This window comes from Anastrepha obliqua, chromosome 5 (genome assembly GCF_027943255.1).
Source record: "Anastrepha obliqua isolate idAnaObli1 chromosome 5, idAnaObli1_1.0, whole genome shotgun sequence".
Taxonomy (NCBI): Eukaryota; Metazoa; Arthropoda; class Insecta; order Diptera; family Tephritidae; genus Anastrepha; species Anastrepha obliqua.
Window position 1 is genome coordinate 36,748,579 of NC_072896.1, and position 20,603 is coordinate 36,769,181.

The 20,603-nt window shown below is 32.8% G+C and overlaps 3 protein-coding genes across 3 annotated transcripts; all 3 read right to left on the minus strand.

The window, feature by feature from the left end:
• Positions 1-5,228: 5,228 nt before the first annotated feature.
• LOC129249339 (histone H2A) lies at positions 5,229-5,651 on the minus strand. The gene has a single exon (XM_054889101.1). It carries the CDS (start codon positions 5,633-5,635, stop codon positions 5,261-5,263), a length of 375 nt encoding a protein of 124 aa, XP_054745076.1. The 5' UTR covers positions 5,636-5,651; the 3' UTR covers positions 5,229-5,260.
• Positions 5,652-10,888: 5,237 nt separating this feature from the next.
• On the minus strand, positions 10,889-11,311 carry LOC129249337 (histone H2A). The gene has a single exon (XM_054889098.1). The coding sequence runs from the start codon at positions 11,293-11,295 to the stop codon at positions 10,921-10,923; it is 375 nt and encodes a 124-aa protein (XP_054745073.1). The 5' UTR covers positions 11,296-11,311; the 3' UTR covers positions 10,889-10,920.
• Positions 11,312-16,556: 5,245 nt separating this feature from the next.
• Positions 16,557-16,979, minus strand: LOC129249343 (histone H2A). The gene has a single exon (XM_054889105.1). The coding sequence runs from the start codon at positions 16,961-16,963 to the stop codon at positions 16,589-16,591; it is 375 nt and encodes a 124-aa protein (XP_054745080.1). The 5' UTR covers positions 16,964-16,979; the 3' UTR covers positions 16,557-16,588.
• Between the last annotated feature and the right edge of the window lie 3,624 nt (positions 16,980-20,603).

A 20,603-nucleotide genomic window follows, 5' to 3' on the forward strand; every position in this document is an offset into this window, starting at 1 on the left:
TGTTCACTTCACTACACTAAAAAGCAATGTAATGTATTATACTCAATGTATAAGCACACTAATCACTGATACACAAAATGTGCGCTGCTTATATACTTTTTCGCTATGCTGAGCACCAACCCCTGTACTGTGCTGTTGAGCATCGTGCGTATACTACTACTTCGTATTATCTCGCCGAAGAGTTGGTCGGCAAATATGCACTTAAGCATGCACACGACAAATGGTAGGTATAATAAGTGACAGTGCGAGTGAAAATAAAATCATAAAATCATCAAAGTTGTGAAGAAATTAAAATGCCGCCAAAAACTAGTGGAAAAGCAGCAAAGAAAGCCGGTAAGGCTCAAAAGAATATTACTAAAAATGATAAGAAAAAGAAGCGTAAGAGGAAGGAAAGTTATGCCATCTACATCTATAAAGTGTTGAAACAAGTACATCCTGATACCGGTATTTCATCCAAGGCCATGAGCATTATGAATAGTTTTGTGAATGACATCTTTGAGCGCATTGCTGCGGAAGCGTCGCGTTTAGCTCACTATAACAAACGTTCAACCATCACCAGTCGCGAAATTCAAACTGCTGTACGTTTACTTTTGCCCGGTGAATTGGCCAAACATGCCGTCAGTGAAGGTACCAAAGCTGTTACCAAATATACCAGTTCCAAATAATTTTTCCAACTGAACTAATGGTATATAAATATATTAACAAAACAAGGCCCTTTTCAGGGCCATAAAATATAAATTAACAAAGAGGATAAAAAATTGTTGATTAATATCTCTACATATGTACATATGTATGCACATTGAAATTAATTTAAAAATTCCTTAATATTGAAGAATATATTCATATGGTTTCATTAGTCTATTAAATATGATTTTGTTGAACTACTTGGTTTTTATTTTTTTAATGTTTTCTACACACTGTAAGGAATAAATTCACTTTTGATCTTTTTGTTAAGAGATTTTGTAGCCCTGAAAAGGGCTTATTATTAATTTACCATGAAGGTTCCGTTTATAACTCACTTACAAACACCGTAAATTATTTACTTTTTACCTGCTGCTGTAGGTTTTTTTGCGGCTGGCTTTTTATTCGATGCAGACTTCTTGGATTTAGCAGCAGTTGCTTTTGCTTTAGCTGCTTTTGGTTTAGCAGTTGCAGATTTGGCTTTAGTTGGTTTCACTTTTAATGCGCCACCCTTTTTTGCATCTTTCGCCTTAGCCTTTTCAGTTTTCTTCTTTTCAGCTGTTTTCTTACTGGCAACAGCTTTTTTTACCTTTTTCTCACCACTTGCCGCCTTTTTGACTTTACTCAACGATTTTTTCTTTGATGCACCACTATCTGCTGCCTTCTTTTTAGCCTTAACCTTCTCTGCTGATTTTACGGCTTTTGATTTCAATTTTCCCTCGCTTGATTTACTGGCTGCAACTGATAGTTTGAATGAACCGGACGCACCTTTTCCTTTGGTTTGAATTAGTTTTCCACTTGTAACAGCCGATTTCAAATAACGTTTAATGAATGGTGCCAATTTTTGGGCATCACATTTGTATGTCGCACTAATATATTTCTTAATCGCCAAGAGTGATGAACCGCCACGTTCCTTTAAATTCTTAATTGATGCGTCGACCATTTGTTGTGTTGGTGGATGGGTAGGGGCAACCGACGGCTTTTTGGGTTTAGCTGCCTTAACCTTTTTGGCAACAACTTTCTTTTCAGCAATAGTAGCAGCAGTAGCTACTGGGGAGCTTACATTCACAACAGCAACTGAATCAGACATCTTTATTTATATATTGTAGATTAAAACCTCAATTCAAATTCCACGTATGTATTATACACTTTATACACTTCACTCACTTTATGCACTACACTAATAGAGCACTGGTAAATTAAGAGAATTTCTGGAATCCAATATGTAGTTTAACTCCCTTCAAAATTTGAGAAGCAGAGCGAAAAGATGATAATCAAATTTTCACGTTCCAGTGCTATTTAGTGCTTCTATATGACAAACTTTAAGATTTATTTAATTCACTAAAATTCATTGAATTTACTAATTCAACAAATTTATATGTAAAACGATAGTATGCATGAGTCACTTTCATATCAATATACTTAAATTGGAATAAAATCAATATTTTTCTTGTAACGAGTGTTTTAGTCGAAACTTTGTACTCAAAATATTAAATTTTCGCTAGTTTTAGTAGATTTTCTTAAAACTCCTTAATATAAATCAATTATAACTATTGAAAATATAAAATATATCAAATTATCAATCATCTAAACAGGTTATTTTATATATTACTTAAAATAATATGTTTGAAAAAATAAAATTAAATATCTCAATGGTATCACCAGAGCAATTCTCAGTGGCGTTAGTTGGATGCATGAAATAATCCAGTATTTTGATGAATATTGAAAACTTTAATTTTGGTTGAAATGAATGATGGTAATGAAATAATTAAATTTGACTAATGTGGATTATGTAAATTTTATTTTAATATATTACTTAATTTTTTGATATTAATTCAAATATTCACTGATCAATAAATATATATATATATTATATATATACATATGTGTGCATACAAAATTTTTTATTTAATTAATTAAATATTATTGTTATTAATAAAAAAATGTAACTTTTTCTTTAAAAATTTGCAATATATGTCAAAGCAAGATACAAAATTCCCATATGTACATACGTGTTTACATACAAGTATACTACTTGTATGCTTGACGAAGGCAAAAGGCAAAGGTAGTAAGAGTATGATTGTATTCCAACGTTAAAGAAATAAATATAAATATAAAAATATAATTTTAACTACAAATATATTTTTAAAAAGTTGTATTTATGTATGTAGCGAGAAAAATTATTTAAAAATTAAATATATCAGGTTAGAGGCCTGGGTGTTAAAATACAGTCATAATCTATTTAACACGATCGCGGACACTAAAAATTTCTGGAAGCTGCAAAAATAGACAGGCAATTATTTTTGAAACTAGTTGCAAAATCCTAAATCTGATTACACATATATTATAAGTGTAGTCAGAACATCGTATTTTAACTGTTATATGAAAGTACTTAATGAATCAAGTGGTCATTACTTTAAAATGTATATTAATTACAAAAACTTAAAGTTACATGAAATTAAATGAACAAAACTTGGCTTTAAAATTTGAATGCTGTAGCATCACGTCATTTTGCATCACTATAAAAATAAATGCTATAGCATTCACGTCCGCGAACGTGTTAATTGTATAATGAGTATGTACATATGTATGTACTCGTGCTCATGCAATATAGAATCACAACAGAATTGTGCGTTCGTTTAAAATTTTAATTGAACAAAATTTTGAATCTTTGTTAAAAGAATATTGTGGTCCTGAAAAGGACCGTTTTTTATGTTTTTCAAATATGTACCCAAGAAATTATTTAACCGCCGAAACCGTATAAAGTACGGCCTTGTCTCTTTAAAGCGTACACAACATCCATAGCTGTAACTGTTTTCCTTTTGGCATGTTCAGTATAGGTAACTGCATCACGGATAACATTCTCCAAAAATACTTTTAAAACACCACGAGTTTCTTCATATATCAAACCAGATATACGTTTTACACCACCACGACGAGCTAAACGTCGAATAGCTGGTTTAGTGATACCTTGGATGTTATCACGTAAAACTTTGCGATGACGTTTGGCGCCACCTTTTCCCAAACCTTTACCACCTTTGCCGCGACCAGTCATTTTTTATTGTAGTATTTACTATTTGCACAAGTAAGAATTTAACACTTTAACACTGTGACACTTCACCACCAATGAAATAACAGAAGCGAGAGCACATATATTTATACCAAAATCTCACAACTGCTATACACAAGACAAAAGGTACGCCATACATCTATCTCGCTTCAACACATACCTCATAATACATGGACTTGTGAAACATATTAGTTGGAATTGCTACTTAGGTTGTGAACGTTATACAATTTGTTATAGGTACAGTGTACAGTGTATAGTGTTCTATAGTGTTCAAATCATTGTGACAAATAATAAAAAAAGTGAGTAGTGAAAAATGGCTCGTACAAAGCAAACAGCCCGAAAATCGACTGGTGGAAAGGCACCACGTAAACAATTGGCGACAAAAGCAGCACGCAAAAGTGCACCAGCAACTGGTGGAGTTAAAAAGCCACATCGTTATCGTCCAGGTACAGTGGCGTTGCGTGAAATTCGTCGCTATCAAAAGAGTACCGAATTATTGATACGCAAATTGCCATTCCAGCGCTTGGTTCGTGAAATAGCGCAAGATTTCAAAACAGATCTACGTTTCCAAAGTTCTGCTGTTATGGCTCTACAAGAAGCAAGTGAAGCATACTTGGTTGGTCTTTTTGAAGATACCAATTTGTGTGCCATCCATGCTAAGCGTGTTACAATTATGCCAAAAGATATTCAATTGGCTAGACGTATTCGTGGTGAACGTGCTTAAATCAATAAGAAAACATATAAAAAAACGGTCCTTTTCAGGACCACAATTTGTTAAACAAAAAAGATCAAAAATTTTATTGAAATATTTATGCATATACATACCTATATGTGTAGGTATTTTTGTGTTTTCGTAAATGTATGTAGTACATGTACAGTTCTTTATCTACTCCACATCGTTTATACTCGTGTGCTTTTAAGTATAGTCGGCATGCATGTATACACGTTTATGTACGTATGTATATGCGCACATAACCAGTTAATAAGCAGCAATTTTGGCGCAATTCGGTAATATGTACAAAAATATAATACACATAATGGGATGCCACGTTCTTTATTAAGAATATTAAATGAATAAGAAAACTAATATATTTTAAAAAATGGTCCTTTTCAGGACCACAATTTGTTAAACGAAAAAGATCAACAATGTTATTGGAATATTTATGCGTATACATATATGTGTAGATATTTTTGTGTTTTCGTTAATGTACGTAGTACACACATGCAAACATACATATACATTTCTTTGTCTACTCCACATCATTTATACACGAGCGTTTTTTAGTACAGCCTGTAGGCATGTATACACATGTATGAATGAATATGTATACATAACCAGTTTATATGCCGCAGTTTTGGCGCAAATATACATGCGTCTAAGTGTATGAAAAAATAACACATTTATTAGGAAAATTATTTAAATCTCTTTGTAAATGTATTTTGTCGTCCTGAAAAGGACGGTTTGTTTGCGTCGGTATTTATAATTATAATTCGCCTATATTTTTCACTTTATGCTTTCTTTTCGGTCTTCTTTGGCAAAAGTACAGCTTGAATATTAGGCAAAACACCACCTTGAGCAATAGTTACACCAGACAACAATTTATTCAATTCTTCATCGTTGCGGATGGCCAATTGTAAATGACGTGGGATGATTCTTGTCTTTTTGTTATCACGAGCAGCATTACCAGCCAATTCAAGAACTTCAGCTGCTAAATATTCCATAACTGCAGCTAGATAAACTGGAGCACCGGCACCAACACGCTCAGCATAATTGCCTTTGCGCAACAAACGATGAATACGACCAACTGGAAATTGAAGACCAGCACGATTTGAACGGGACTTTGCCTTTCCCTTAACTTTACCACCTTTACCACGGCCTGACATTTTCACTGCTATAGATTGTTCACTTCACTACACTAAAAAGCAATGTAATGTATTATACTCAATGTATAAGCACACTAATCACTGATACACAAAATGTGCGCTGCTTATATACTTTTTCGCTATGCTGAGCACCAACCCCTGTACTGTGCTGTTGAGCATCGTGCGTATACTACTACTTCGTATTATCTCGCCGAAGAGTTGGTCGGCAAATATGCACTTAAGCATGCACACGACAAATGGTAGGTATAATAAGTGACAGTGCGAGTGAAAATAAAATCATAAAATCATCAAAGTTGTGAAGAAATTAAAATGCCGCCAAAAACTAGTGGAAAAGCAGCAAAGAAAGCCGGTAAGGCTCAAAAGAATATTACTAAAAATGATAAGAAAAAGAAGCGTAAGAGGAAGGAAAGTCATGCCATCTACATCTATAAAGTGTTGAAACAAGTACATCCTGATACCGGTATTTCATCCAAGGCCATGAGCATTATGAATAGTTTTGTGAATGACATCTTTGAGCGCATTGCTGCGGAAGCGTCGCGTTTAGCTCACTATAACAAACGTTCAACCATCACCAGTCGCGAAATTCAAACTGCTGTACGTTTACTTTTGCCCGGTGAATTGGCCAAACATGCCGTCAGTGAAGGTACCAAAGCTGTTACCAAATATACCAGTTCCAAATAATTTTTCCAACTGAACTAATGGTATATAAATATATTAACAAAACAAGGCCCTTTTCAGGGCCATAAAATATAAATTAACAAAGAGGATAAAAAATTGTTGATTAATATCTCTACATATGTACATATGTATGCACATTGAAATTAATTTAAAAATTCCTTAATATTGAAGAATATATTCATATGGTTTCATTAGTCTATTAAATATGATTTTGTTGAACTACTTGGTTTTTATTTTTTTAATGTTTTCTACACACTGTAAGGAATAAATTCACTTTTGATCTTTTTGTTAAGAGATTTTGTAGCCCTGAAAAGGGCTTATTATTAATTTACCATGAAGGTTCCGTTTATAACTCACTTACAAACACCGTAAATTATTTACTTTTTACCTGCTGCTGTAGGTTTTTTTGCGGCTGGCTTTTTATTCGATGCAGACTTCTTGGATTTAGCAGCAGTTGCTTTTGCTTTAGCTGCTTTTGGTTTAGCAGTTGCAGATTTGGCTTTAGTTGGTTTCACTTTTAATGCGCCACCCTTTTTTGCATCTTTCGCCTTAGCCTTTTCAGTTTTCTTCTTTTCAGCTGTTTTCTTACTGGCAACAGCTTTTTTTACCTTTTTCTCACCACTTGCCGCCTTTTTGACTTTACTCAACGATTTTTTCTTTGATGCACCACTATCTGCTGCCTTCTTTTTAGCCTTAACCTTCTCTGCTGATTTTACGGCTTTTGATTTCAATTTTCCCTCGCTTGATTTACTGGCTGCAACTGATAGTTTGAATGAACCGGACGCACCTTTTCCTTTGGTTTGAATTAGTTTTCCACTTGTAACAGCCGATTTCAAATAACGTTTAATGAATGGTGCCAATTTTTGGGCATCACATTTGTATGTCGCACTAATATATTTCTTAATCGCCAAGAGTGATGAACCGCCACGTTCCTTTAAATTCTTAATTGATGCGTCGACCATTTGTTGTGTTGGTGGATGGGTAGGGGCAACCGACGGCTTTTTGGGTTTAGCTGCCTTAACCTTTTTGGCAACAACTTTCTTTTCAGCAATAGTAGCAGCAGTAGCTACTGGGGAGCTTACATTCACAACAGCAACTGAATCAGACATCTTTATTTATATATTGTAGATTAAAACCTCAATTCAAATTCCACGTATGTATTATACACTTTATACACTTCACTCACTTTATGCACTGTATGCACTACACTAATAGAGCACTGGTAAATTAAGAGAATTTCTGGAATCCAATATGTAGTTTAACTCCCTTCAAAATTTGAGAAGCAGAGCGAAAAGATGATAATCAAATTTTCACGTTCCAGTGCTATTTAGTGCTTCTATATGACAAACTTTAAGATTTATTTAATTCACTAAAATTCATTGAATTTACTAATTCAACAAATTTATATGTAAAACGATAGTATGCATGAGTCACTTTCATATCAATATACTTAAATTGGAATAAAATCAATATTTTTCTTGTAACGAGTGTTTTAGTCGAAACTTTGTACTCAAAATATTAAATTTTCGCTAGTTTTAGTAGATTTTCTTAAAACTCCTTAATATAAATCAATTATAACTATTGAAAATATAAAATATATCAAATTATCAATCATCTAAACAGGTTATTTTATATATTACTTAAAATAATATGTTTGAAAAAATAAAATTAAATATCTCAATGGTATCACCAGAGCAATTCTCAGTGGCGTTAGTTGGATGCATGAAATAATCCAGTATTTTGATGAATATTGAAAACTTTAATTTTGGTTGAAATGAATGATGGTAATGAAATAATTAAATTTGACTAATGTGGATTATGTAAATTTTATTTTAATATATTACTTAATTTTTTGATATTAATTCAAATATTCACTGATCAATAAATATATATATATATTATATATATACATATGTGTGCATACAAAATTTTTTATTTAATTAATTAAATATTATTGTTATTAATAAAAAAATGTAACTTTTTCTTTAAAAATTTGCAATATATGTCAAAGCAAGATACAAAATTCCCATATGTACATACGTGTTTACATACAAGTATACTACTTGTATGCTTGACGAAGGCAAAAGGCAAAGGTAGTAAGAGTATGATTGTATTCCAACGTTAAAGAAATAAATATAAATATAAAAATATAATTTTAACTACAAATATATTTTTAAAAAGTTGTATTTATGTATGTAGCGAGAAAAATTATTTAAAAATTAAATATATCAGGTTAGAGGCCTGGGTGTTAAAATACAGTCATAATCTATTTAACACGATCGCGGACACTAAAAATTTCTGGAAGCTGCAAAAATAGACAGGCAATTATTTTTGAAACTAGTTGCAAAATCCTAAATCTGATTACACATATATTATAAGTGTAGTCAGAACATCGTATTTTAACTGTTATATGAAAGTACTTAATGAATCAAGTGGTCATTACTTTAAAATGTATATTAATTACAAAAACTTAAAGTTACATGAAATTAAATGAACAAAACTTGGCTTTAAAATTTGAATGCTGTAGCATCACGTCATTTTGCATCACTATAAAAATAAATGCTATAGCATTCACGTCCGCGAACGTGTTAATTGTATAATGAGTATGTACATATGTATGTACTCGTGCTCATGCAATATAGAATCACAACAGAATTGTGCGTTCGTTTAAAATTTTAATTGAACAAAATTTTGAATCTTTGTTAAAAGAATATTGTGGTCCTGAAAAGGACCGTTTTTTATGTTTTTCAAATATGTACCCAAGAAATTATTTAACCGCCGAAACCGTATAAAGTACGGCCTTGTCTCTTTAAAGCGTACACAACATCCATAGCTGTAACTGTTTTCCTTTTGGCATGTTCAGTATAGGTAACTGCATCACGGATAACATTCTCCAAAAATACTTTTAAAACACCACGAGTTTCTTCATATATCAAACCAGATATACGTTTTACACCACCACGACGAGCTAAACGTCGAATAGCTGGTTTAGTGATACCTTGGATGTTATCACGTAAAACTTTGCGATGACGTTTGGCGCCACCTTTTCCCAAACCTTTACCACCTTTGCCGCGACCAGTCATTTTTTATTGTAGTATTTACTATTTGCACAAGTAAGAATTTAACACTTTAACACTGTGACACTTCACCACCAATGAAATAACAGAAGCGAGAGCACATATATTTATACCAAAATCTCACAACTGCTATACACAAGACAAAAGGTACGCCATACATCTATCTCGCTTCAACACATACCTCATAATACATGGACTTGTGAAACATATTAGTTGGAATTGCTACTTAGGTTGTGAACGTTATACAATTTGTTATAGGTACAGTGTACAGTGTATAGTGTTCTATAGTGTTCAAATCATTGTGACAAATAATAAAAAAAGTGAGTAGTGAAAAATGGCTCGTACAAAGCAAACAGCCCGAAAATCGACTGGTGGAAAGGCACCACGTAAACAATTGGCGACAAAAGCAGCACGCAAAAGTGCACCAGCAACTGGTGGAGTTAAAAAGCCACATCGTTATCGTCCAGGTACAGTGGCGTTGCGTGAAATTCGTCGCTATCAAAAGAGTACCGAATTATTGATACGCAAATTGCCATTCCAGCGCTTGGTTCGTGAAATAGCGCAAGATTTCAAAACAGATCTACGTTTCCAAAGTTCTGCTGTTATGGCTCTACAAGAAGCAAGTGAAGCATACTTGGTTGGTCTTTTTGAAGATACCAATTTGTGTGCCATCCATGCTAAGCGTGTTACAATTATGCCAAAAGATATTCAATTGGCTAGACGTATTCGTGGTGAACGTGCTTAAATCAATAAGAAAACATATAAAAAAACGGTCCTTTTCAGGACCACAATTTGTTAAACAAAAAAGATCAAAAATTTTATTGAAATATTTATGCATATACATACCTATATGTGTAGGTATTTTTGTGTTTTCGTAAATGTATGTAGTACATGTACAGTTCTTTATCTACTCCACATCGTTTATACTCGTGTGCTTTTAAGTATAGTCGGCATGCATGTATACACGTTTATGTACGTATGTATATGCGCACATAACCAGTTAATAAGCAGCAATTTTGGCGCAATTCGGTAATATGTACAAAAATATAATACACATAATGGGATGCCACGTTCTTTATTAAGAATATTAAATGAATAAGAAAACTAATATATTTTAAAAAATGGTCCTTTTCAGGACCACAATTTGTTAAACGAAAAAGATCAACAATGTTATTGGAATATTTATGCGTATACATATATGTGTAGATATTTTTGTGTTTTCGTTAATGTACGTAGTACACACATACAAACATACATATACATTTCTTTGTCTACTCCACATCATTTATACACGAGCGTTTTTTAGTACAGCCTGTAGGCATGTATACACATGTATGAATGAATATGTATACATAACCAGTTTATATGCCGCAGTTTTGGCGCAAATATACATGCGTCTAAGTGTATGAAAAAATAACACATTTATTAGGAAAATTATTTAAATCTCTTTGTAAATGTATTTTGTCGTCCTGAAAAGGACGGTTTGTTTGCGTCGGTATTTATAATTATAATTCGCCTATATTTTTCACTTTATGCTTTCTTTTCGGTCTTCTTTGGCAAAAGTACAGCTTGAATATTAGGCAAAACACCACCTTGAGCAATAGTTACACCAGACAACAATTTATTCAATTCTTCATCGTTGCGGATGGCCAATTGTAAATGACGTGGGATGATTCTTGTCTTTTTGTTATCACGAGCAGCATTACCAGCCAATTCAAGAACTTCAGCTGCTAAATATTCCATAACTGCAGCTAGATAAACTGGAGCACCGGCACCAACACGCTCAGCATAATTGCCTTTGCGCAACAAACGATGAATACGACCAACTGGAAATTGAAGACCAGCACGATTTGAACGGGACTTTGCCTTTCCCTTAACTTTACCACCTTTACCACGGCCTGACATTTTCACTGCTATAGATTGTTCACTTCACTACACTAAAAAGCAATGTAATGTATTATACTCAATGTATAAGCACACTAATCACTGATACACAAAATGTGCGCTGCTTATATACTTTTTCGCTATGCTGAGCACCAACCCCTGTACTGTGCTGTTGAGCATCGTGCGTATACTACTACTTCGTATTATCTCGCCGAAGAGTTGGTCGGCAAATATGCACTTAAGCATGCACACGACAAATGGTAGGTATAATAAGTGACAGTGCGAGTGAAAATAAAATCATAAAATCATCAAAGTTGTGAAGAAATTAAAATGCCGCCAAAAACTAGTGGAAAAGCAGCAAAGAAAGCCGGTAAGGCTCAAAAGAATATTACTAAAAATGATAAGAAAAAGAAGCGTAAGAGGAAGGAAAGTTATGCCATCTACATCTATAAAGTGTTGAAACAAGTACATCCTGATACCGGTATTTCATCCAAGGCCATGAGCATTATGAATAGTTTTGTGAATGACATCTTTGAGCGCATTGCTGCGGAAGCGTCGCGTTTAGCTCACTATAACAAACGTTCAACCATCACCAGTCGCGAAATTCAAACTGCTGTACGTTTACTTTTGCCCGGTGAATTGGCCAAACATGCCGTCAGTGAAGGTACCAAAGCTGTTACCAAATATACCAGTTCCAAATAATTTTTCCAACTGAACTAATGGTATATAAATATATTAACAAAACAAGGCCCTTTTCAGGGCCATAAAATATAAATTAACAAAGAGGATAAAAAATTGTTGATTAATATCTCTACATATGTACATATGTATGCACATTGAAATTAATTTAAAAATTCCTTAATATTGAAGAATATATTCATATGGTTTCATTAGTCTATTAAATATGATTTTGTTGAACTACTTGGTTTTTATTTTTTTAATGTTTTCTACACACTGTAAGGAATAAATTCACTTTTGATCTTTTTGTTAAGAGATTTTGTAGCCCTGAAAAGGGCTTATTATTAATTTACCATGAAGGTTCCGTTTATAACTCACTTACAAACACCGTAAATTATTTACTTTTTACCTGCTGCTGTAGGTTTTTTTGCGGCTGGCTTTTTATTCGATGCAGACTTCTTGGATTTAGCAGCAGTTGCTTTTGCTTTAGCTGCTTTTGGTTTAGCAGTTGCAGATTTGGCTTTAGTTGGTTTCACTTTTAATGCGCCACCCTTTTTTGCATCTTTCGCCTTAGCCTTTTCAGTTTTCTTCTTTTCAGCTGTTTTCTTACTGGCAACAGCTTTTTTTACCTTTTTCTCACCACTTGCCGCCTTTTTGACTTTACTCAACGATTTTTTCTTTGATGCACCACTATCTGCTGCCTTCTTTTTAGCCTTAACCTTCTCTGCTGATTTTACGGCTTTTGATTTCAATTTTCCCTCGCTTGATTTACTGGCTGCAACTGATAGTTTGAATGAACCGGACGCACCTTTTCCTTTGGTTTGAATTAGTTTTCCACTTGTAACAGCCGATTTCAAATAACGTTTAATGAATGGTGCCAATTTTTGGGCATCACATTTGTATGTCGCACTAATATATTTCTTAATCGCCAAGAGTGATGAACCGCCACGTTCCTTTAAATTCTTAATTGATGCGTCGACCATTTGTTGTGTTGGTGGATGGGTAGGGGCAACCGACGGCTTTTTGGGTTTAGCTGCCTTAACCTTTTTGGCAACAACTTTCTTTTCAGCAATAGTAGCAGCAGTAGCTACTGGGGAGCTTACATTCACAACAGCAACTGAATCAGACATCTTTATTTATATATTGTAGATTAAAACCTCAATTCAAATTCCACGTATGTATTATACACTTTATACACTTCACTCACTTTATGCACTGTATGCACTACACTAATAGAGCACTGGTAAATTAAGAGAATTTCTGGAATCCAATATGTAGTTTAACTCCCTTCAAAATTTGAGAAGCAGAGCGAAAAGATGATAATCAAATTTTCACGTTCCAGTGCTATTTAGTGCTTCTATATGACAAACTTTAAGATTTATTTAATTCACTAAAATTCATTGAATTTACTAATTCAACAAATTTATATGTAAAACGATAGTATGCATGAGTCACTTTCATATCAATATACTTAAATTGGAATAAAATCAATATTTTTCTTGTAACGAGTGTTTTAGTCGAAACTTTGTACTCAAAATATTAAATTTTCGCTAGTTTTAGTAGATTTTCTTAAAACTCCTTAATATAAATCAATTATAACTATTGAAAATATAAAATATATCAAATTATCAATCATCTAAACAGGTTATTTTATATATTACTTAAAATAATATGTTTGAAAAAATAAAATTAAATATCTCAATGGTATCACCAGAGCAATTCTCAGTGGCGTTAGTTGGATGCATGAAATAATCCAGTATTTTGATGAATATTGAAAACTTTAATTTTGGTTGAAATGAATGATGGTAATGAAATAATTAAATTTGACTAATGTGGATTATGTAAATTTTATTTTAATATATTACTTAATTTTTTGATATTAATTCAAATATTCACTGATCAATAAATATATATATATATTATATATATACATATGTGTGCATACAAAATTTTTTATTTAATTAATTAAATATTATTGTTATTAATAAAAAAATGTAACTTTTTCTTTAAAAATTTGCAATATATGTCAAAGCAAGATACAAAATTCCCATATGTACATACGTGTTTACATACAAGTATACTACTTGTATGCTTGACGAAGGCAAAAGGCAAAGGTAGTAAGAGTATGATTGTATTCCAACGTTAAAGAAATAAATATAAATATAAAAATATAATTTTAACTACAAATATATTTTTAAAAAGTTGTATTTATGTATGTAGCGAGAAAAATTATTTAAAAATTAAATATATCAGGTTAGAGGCCTGGGTGTTAAAATACAGTCATAATCTATTTAACACGATCGCGGACACTAAAAATTTCTGGAAGCTGCAAAAATAGACAGGCAATTATTTTTGAAACTAGTTGCAAAATCCTAAATCTGATTACACATATATTATAAGTGTAGTCAGAACATCGTATTTTAACTGTTATATGAAAGTACTTAATGAATCAAGTGGTCATTACTTTAAAATGTATATTAATTACAAAAACTTAAAGTTACATGAAATTAAATGAACAAAACTTGGCTTTAAAATTTGAATGCTGTAGCATCACGTCATTTTGCATCACTATAAAAATAAATGCTATAGCATTCACGTCCGCGAACGTGTTAATTGTATAATGAGTATGTACATATGTATGTACTCGTGCTCATGCAATATAGAATCACAACAGAATTGTGCGTTCGTTTAAAATTTTAATTGAACAAAATTTTGAATCTTTGTTAAAAGAATATTGTGGTCCTGAAAAGGACCGTTTTTTATGTTTTTCAAATATGTACCCAAGAAATTATTTAACCGCCGAAACCGTATAAAGTACGGCCTTGTCTCTTTAAAGCGTACACAACATCCATAGCTGTAACTGTTTTCCTTTTGGCATGTTCAGTATAGGTAACTGCATCACGGATAACATTCTCCAAAAATACTTTTAAAACACCACGAGTTTCTTCATATATCAAACCAGATATACGTTTTACACCACCACGACGAGCTAAACGTCGAATAGCTGGTTTAGTGATACCTTGGATGTTATCACGTAAAACTTTGCGATGACGTTTGGCGCCACCTTTTCCCAAACCTTTACCACCTTTGCCGCGACCAGTCATTTTTTATTGTAGTATTTACTATTTGCACAAGTAAGAATTTAACACTTTAACACTGTGACACTTCACCACCAATGAAATAACAGAAGCGAGAGCACATATATTTATACCAAAATCTCACAACTGCTATACACAAGACAAAAGGTACGCCATACATCTATCTCGCTTCAACACATACCTCATAATACATGGACTTGTGAAACATATTAGTTGGAATTGCTACTTAGGTTGTGAACGTTATACAATTTGTTATAGGTACAGTGTACAGTGTATAGTGTTCTATAGTGTTCAAATCATTGTGACAAATAATAAAAAAAGTGAGTAGTGAAAAATGGCTCGTACAAAGCAAACAGCCCGAAAATCGACTGGTGGAAAGGCACCACGTAAACAATTGGCGACAAAAGCAGCACGCAAAAGTGCACCAGCAACTGGTGGAGTTAAAAAGCCACATCGTTATCGTCCAGGTACAGTGGCGTTGCGTGAAATTCGTCGCTATCAAAAGAGTACCGAATTATTGATACGCAAATTGCCATTCCAGCGCTTGGTTCGTGAAATAGCGCAAGATTTCAAAACAGATCTACGTTTCCAAAGTTCTGCTGTTATGGCTCTACAAGAAGCAAGTGAAGCATACTTGGTTGGTCTTTTTGAAGATACCAATTTGTGTGCCATCCATGCTAAGCGTGTTACAATTATGCCAAAAGATATTCAATTGGCTAGACGTATTCGTGGTGAACGTGCTTAAATCAATAAGAAAACATATAAAAAAACGGTCCTTTTCAGGACCACAATTTGTTAAACAAAAAAGATCAAAAATTTTATTGAAATATTTATGCATATACATACCTATATGTGTAGGTATTTTTGTGTTTTCGTAAATGTATGTAGTACATGTACAGTTCTTTATCTACTCCACATCGTTTATACTCGTGTGCTTTTAAGTATAGTCGGCATGCATGTATACACGTTTATGTACGTATGTATATGCGCACATAACCAGTTAATAAGCAGCAAAGCAGCAATTTTGGCGCAATTCGGTAATATGTACAAAAATATAATACACATAATGGGATGCCACGTTCTTTATTAAGAATATTAAATGAATAAGAAAACTAATATATTTTAAAAAATGGTCCTTTTCAGGACCACAATTTGTTAAACGAAAAAGATCAACAATGTTATTGGAATATTTATGCGTATACATATATGTGTAGATATTTTTGTGTTTTCGTTAATGTACGTAGTACACACATACAAACATACATATACATTTCTTTGTCTACTCCACATCATTTATACACGAGCGTTTTTTAGTACAGCCTGTAGGCATGTATACACATGTATGAATGAATATGTATACATAACCAGTTTATATGCCGCAGTTTTGGCGCAAATATACATGCGTCTAAGTGTATGAAAAAATAACACATTTATTAGGAAAATTATTTAAATCTCTTTGTAAATGTATTTTGTCGTCCTGAAAAGGACGGTTTGTTTGCGTCGGTATTTATAATTATAATTCGCCTATATTTTTCACTTTATGCTTTCTTTTCGGTCTTCTTTGGCAAAAGTACAGCTTGAATATTAGGCAAAACACCACCTTGAGCAATAGTTACACCAGACAACAATTTATTCAATTCTTCATCGTTGCGGATGGCCAATTGTAAATGACGTGGGATGATTCTTGTCTTTTTGTTATCACGAGCAGCATTACCAGCCAATTCAAGAACTTCAGCTGCTAAATATTCCATAACTGCAGCTAGATAAACTGGAGCACCGGCACCAACACGCTCAGCATAATTGCCTTTGCGCAACAAACGATGAATACGACCAACTGGAAATTGAAGACCAGCACGATTTGAACGGGACTTTGCCTTTCCCTTAACTTTACCACCTTTACCACGGCCTGACATTTTCACTGCTATAGATTGTTCACTTCACTACACTAAAAAGCAATGTAATGTATTATACTCAATGTATAAGCACACTAATCACTGATACACAAAATGTGCGCTGCTTATATACTTTTTCGCTATGCTGAGCACCAACCCCTGTACTGTGCTGTTGAGCATCGTGCGTATACTACTACTTCGTATTATCTCGCCGAAGAGTTGGTCGGCAAATATGCACTTAAGCATGCACACGACAAATGGTAGGTATAATAAGTGACAGTGCGAGTGAAAATAAAATCATAAAATCATCAAAGTTGTGAAGAAATTAAAATGCCGCCAAAAACTAGTGGAAAAGCAGCAAAGAAAGCCGGTAAGGCTCAAAAGAATATTACTAAAAATGATAAGAAAAAGAAGCGTAAGAGGAAGGAAAGTTATGCCATCTACATCTATAAAGTGTTGAAACAAGTACATCCTGATACCGGTATTTCATCCAAGGCCATGAGCATTATGAATAGTTTTGTGAATGACATCTTTGAGCGCATTGCTGCGGAAGCGTCGCGTTTAGCTCACTATAACAAACGTTCAACCATCACCAGTCGCGAAATTCAAACTGCTGTACGTTTACTTTTGCCCGGTGAATTGGCCAAACATGCCGTCAGTGAAGGTACCAAAGCTGTTACCAAATATACCAGTTCCAAATAATTTTTCCAACTGAACTAATGGTATATAAATATATTAACAAAACAAGGCCCTTTTCAGGGCCATAAAATATAAATTAACAAAGAGGATAAAAAATTGTTGATTAATATCTCTACATATGTACATATGTATGCACATTGAAATTAATTTAAAAATTCCTTAATATTGAAGAATATATTCATATGGTTTCATTAGTCTATTAAATATGATTTTGTTGAACTACTTGGTTTTTATTTTTTTAATGTTTTCTACACACTGTAAGGAATAAATTCACTTTTGATCTTTTTGTTAAGAGATTTTGTAGCCCTGAAAAGGGCTTATTATTAATTTACCATGAAGGTTCCGTTTATAACTCACTTACAAACACCGTAAATTATTTACTTTTTACCTGCTGCTGTAGGTTTTTTTGCGGCTGGCTTTTTATTCGATGCAGACTTCTTGGATTTAGCAGCAGTTGCTTTTGCTTTAGCTGCTTTTGGTTTAGCAGTTGCAGATTTGGCTTTAGTTGGTTTCACTTTTAATGCGCCACCCTTTTTTGCATCTTTCGCCTTAGCCTTTTCAGTTTTCTTCTTTTCAGCTGTTTTCTTACTGGCAACAGCTTTTTTTACCTTTTTCTCACCACTTGCCGCCTTTTTGACTTTACTCAACGATTTTTTCTTTGATGCACCACTATCTGCTGCCTTCTTTTTAGCCTTAACCTTCTCTGCTGATTTTACGGCTTTTGATTTCAATTTTCCCTCGCTTGATTTACTGGCTGCAACTGATAGTTTGAATGAACCGGACGCACCTTTTCCTTTGGTTTGAATTAGTTTTCCACTTGTAACAGCCGATTTCAAATAACGTTTAATGAATGGTGCCAATTTTTGGGCATCACATTTGTATGTCGCACTAATATATTTCTTAATCGCCAAGAGTGATGAACCGCCACGTTCCTTTAAATTCTTAATTGATGCGTCGACCATTTGTTGTGTTGGTGGATGGGTAGGGGCAACCGACGGCTTTTTGGGTTTAGCTGCCTTAACCTTTTTGGCAACAACTTTCTTTTCAGCAATAGTAGCAGCAGTAGCTACTGGGGAGCTTACATTCACAACAGCAACTGAATCAGACATCTTTATTTATATATTGTAGATTAAAACCTCAATTCAAATTCCACGTATGTATTATACACTTTATACACTTCACTCACTTTATGCACTGTATGCACTACACTAATAGAGCACTGGTAAATTAAGAGAATTTCTGGAATCCAATATGTAGTTTAACTCCCTTCAAAATTTGAGAAGCAGAGCGAAAAGATGATAATCAAATTTTCACGTTCCAGTGCTATTTAGTGCTTCTATATGACAAACTTTAAGATTTATTTAATTCACTAAAATTCATTGAATTTACTAATTCAACAAATTTATATGTAAAACGATAGTATGCATGAGTCACTTTCATATCAATATACTTAAATTGGAATAAAATCAATATTTTTCTTGTAACGAGTGTTTTAGTCGAAACTTTGTACTCAAAATATTAAATTTTCGCTAGTTTTAGTAGATTTTCTTAAAACTCCTTAATATAAATCAATTATAACTATTGAAAATATAAAATATATCAAATTATCAATCATCTAAACAGGTTATTTTATATATTACTTAAAATAATATGTTTGAAAAAATAAAATTAAATATCTCAATGGTATCACCAGAGCAATTCTCAGTGGCGTTAGTTGGATGCATGAAATAATCCAGTATTTTGATGAATATTGAAAACTTTAATTTTGGTTGAAATGAATGATGGTAATGAAATAATTAAATTTGACTAATGTGGATTATGTAAATTTTATTTTAATATATTACTTAATTTTTTGATATTAATTCAAATATTCACTGATCAATAAATATATATATATATTATATATATACATATGTGTGCATACAAAATTTTTTATTTAATTAATTAAATATTATTGTTATTAATAAAAAAATGTAACTTTTTCTTTAAAAAATTTGCAATATATGTCAAAGCATATATATTTTTAAAAAGTTGTATTTATGTAGTGAAAAAAAATTATTTAAAAATTAAATATATCAGGTTAGAAGCCTGGGTGTTAAAATAGAGTCATAATCTATTTAACACATTCGCGGACATTAAAAATTTCTGGAAGCTGCAAAAATAGACAGGTAATTATTTTTGAAACTAGTTGTAATATCCTAAATCTGATTATACATATATTATATTATAAGTGTAGTCAGAACATCGTATTTTAACTGTTATATGAAAGTACTTAATGAATCAAGTGGTCATTACTTAAAAATGTATATTAATTACAAAAACTTAAAGTTACATGAAATTAAATGAACAAAACTTGGCTTTAAAATTTGAATGCTGTAGCATCACGTCATTTTGCATCACTATAAAAATAAATGCTATAGCATTCACGTCTGCGAACGTGTTAATTGTATAATGAGTATGTACATATGTACTCGAGCTCATGAAATATATAATCACAACAGAATTGTGCGTTTGTTTAAAATTTTGAGTCTTTGTTAAAAGAATATTGTGGTCCTGAAAAGGACCGTTTTTTATGTTTTTCAAATATGTACCCAAGAAATTATTTAACCGCCGAAACCGTATAAAGTACGGCCTTGTCTCTTTAAAGCGTACACAACATCCATAGCTGTAACTGTTTTCCTTTTGGCATGTTCAGTATAGGTAACTGCATCACGGATAACATTCTCCAAAAATACTTTTAAAACACCACGAGTTTCTTCATATATCAAACCAGATATACGTTTTACACCACCACGACGAGCTAAACGTCGAATAGCTGGTTTAGTGATACCTTGGATGTTATCACGTAAAACTTTGCGATGACGTTTGGCTCCACCTTTTCCCAAACCTTTACCACCTTTGCCGCGACCAGTCATTTTTTATTGTAGTATTTACTATTTGCACAAGTAAGAATTTAACACTT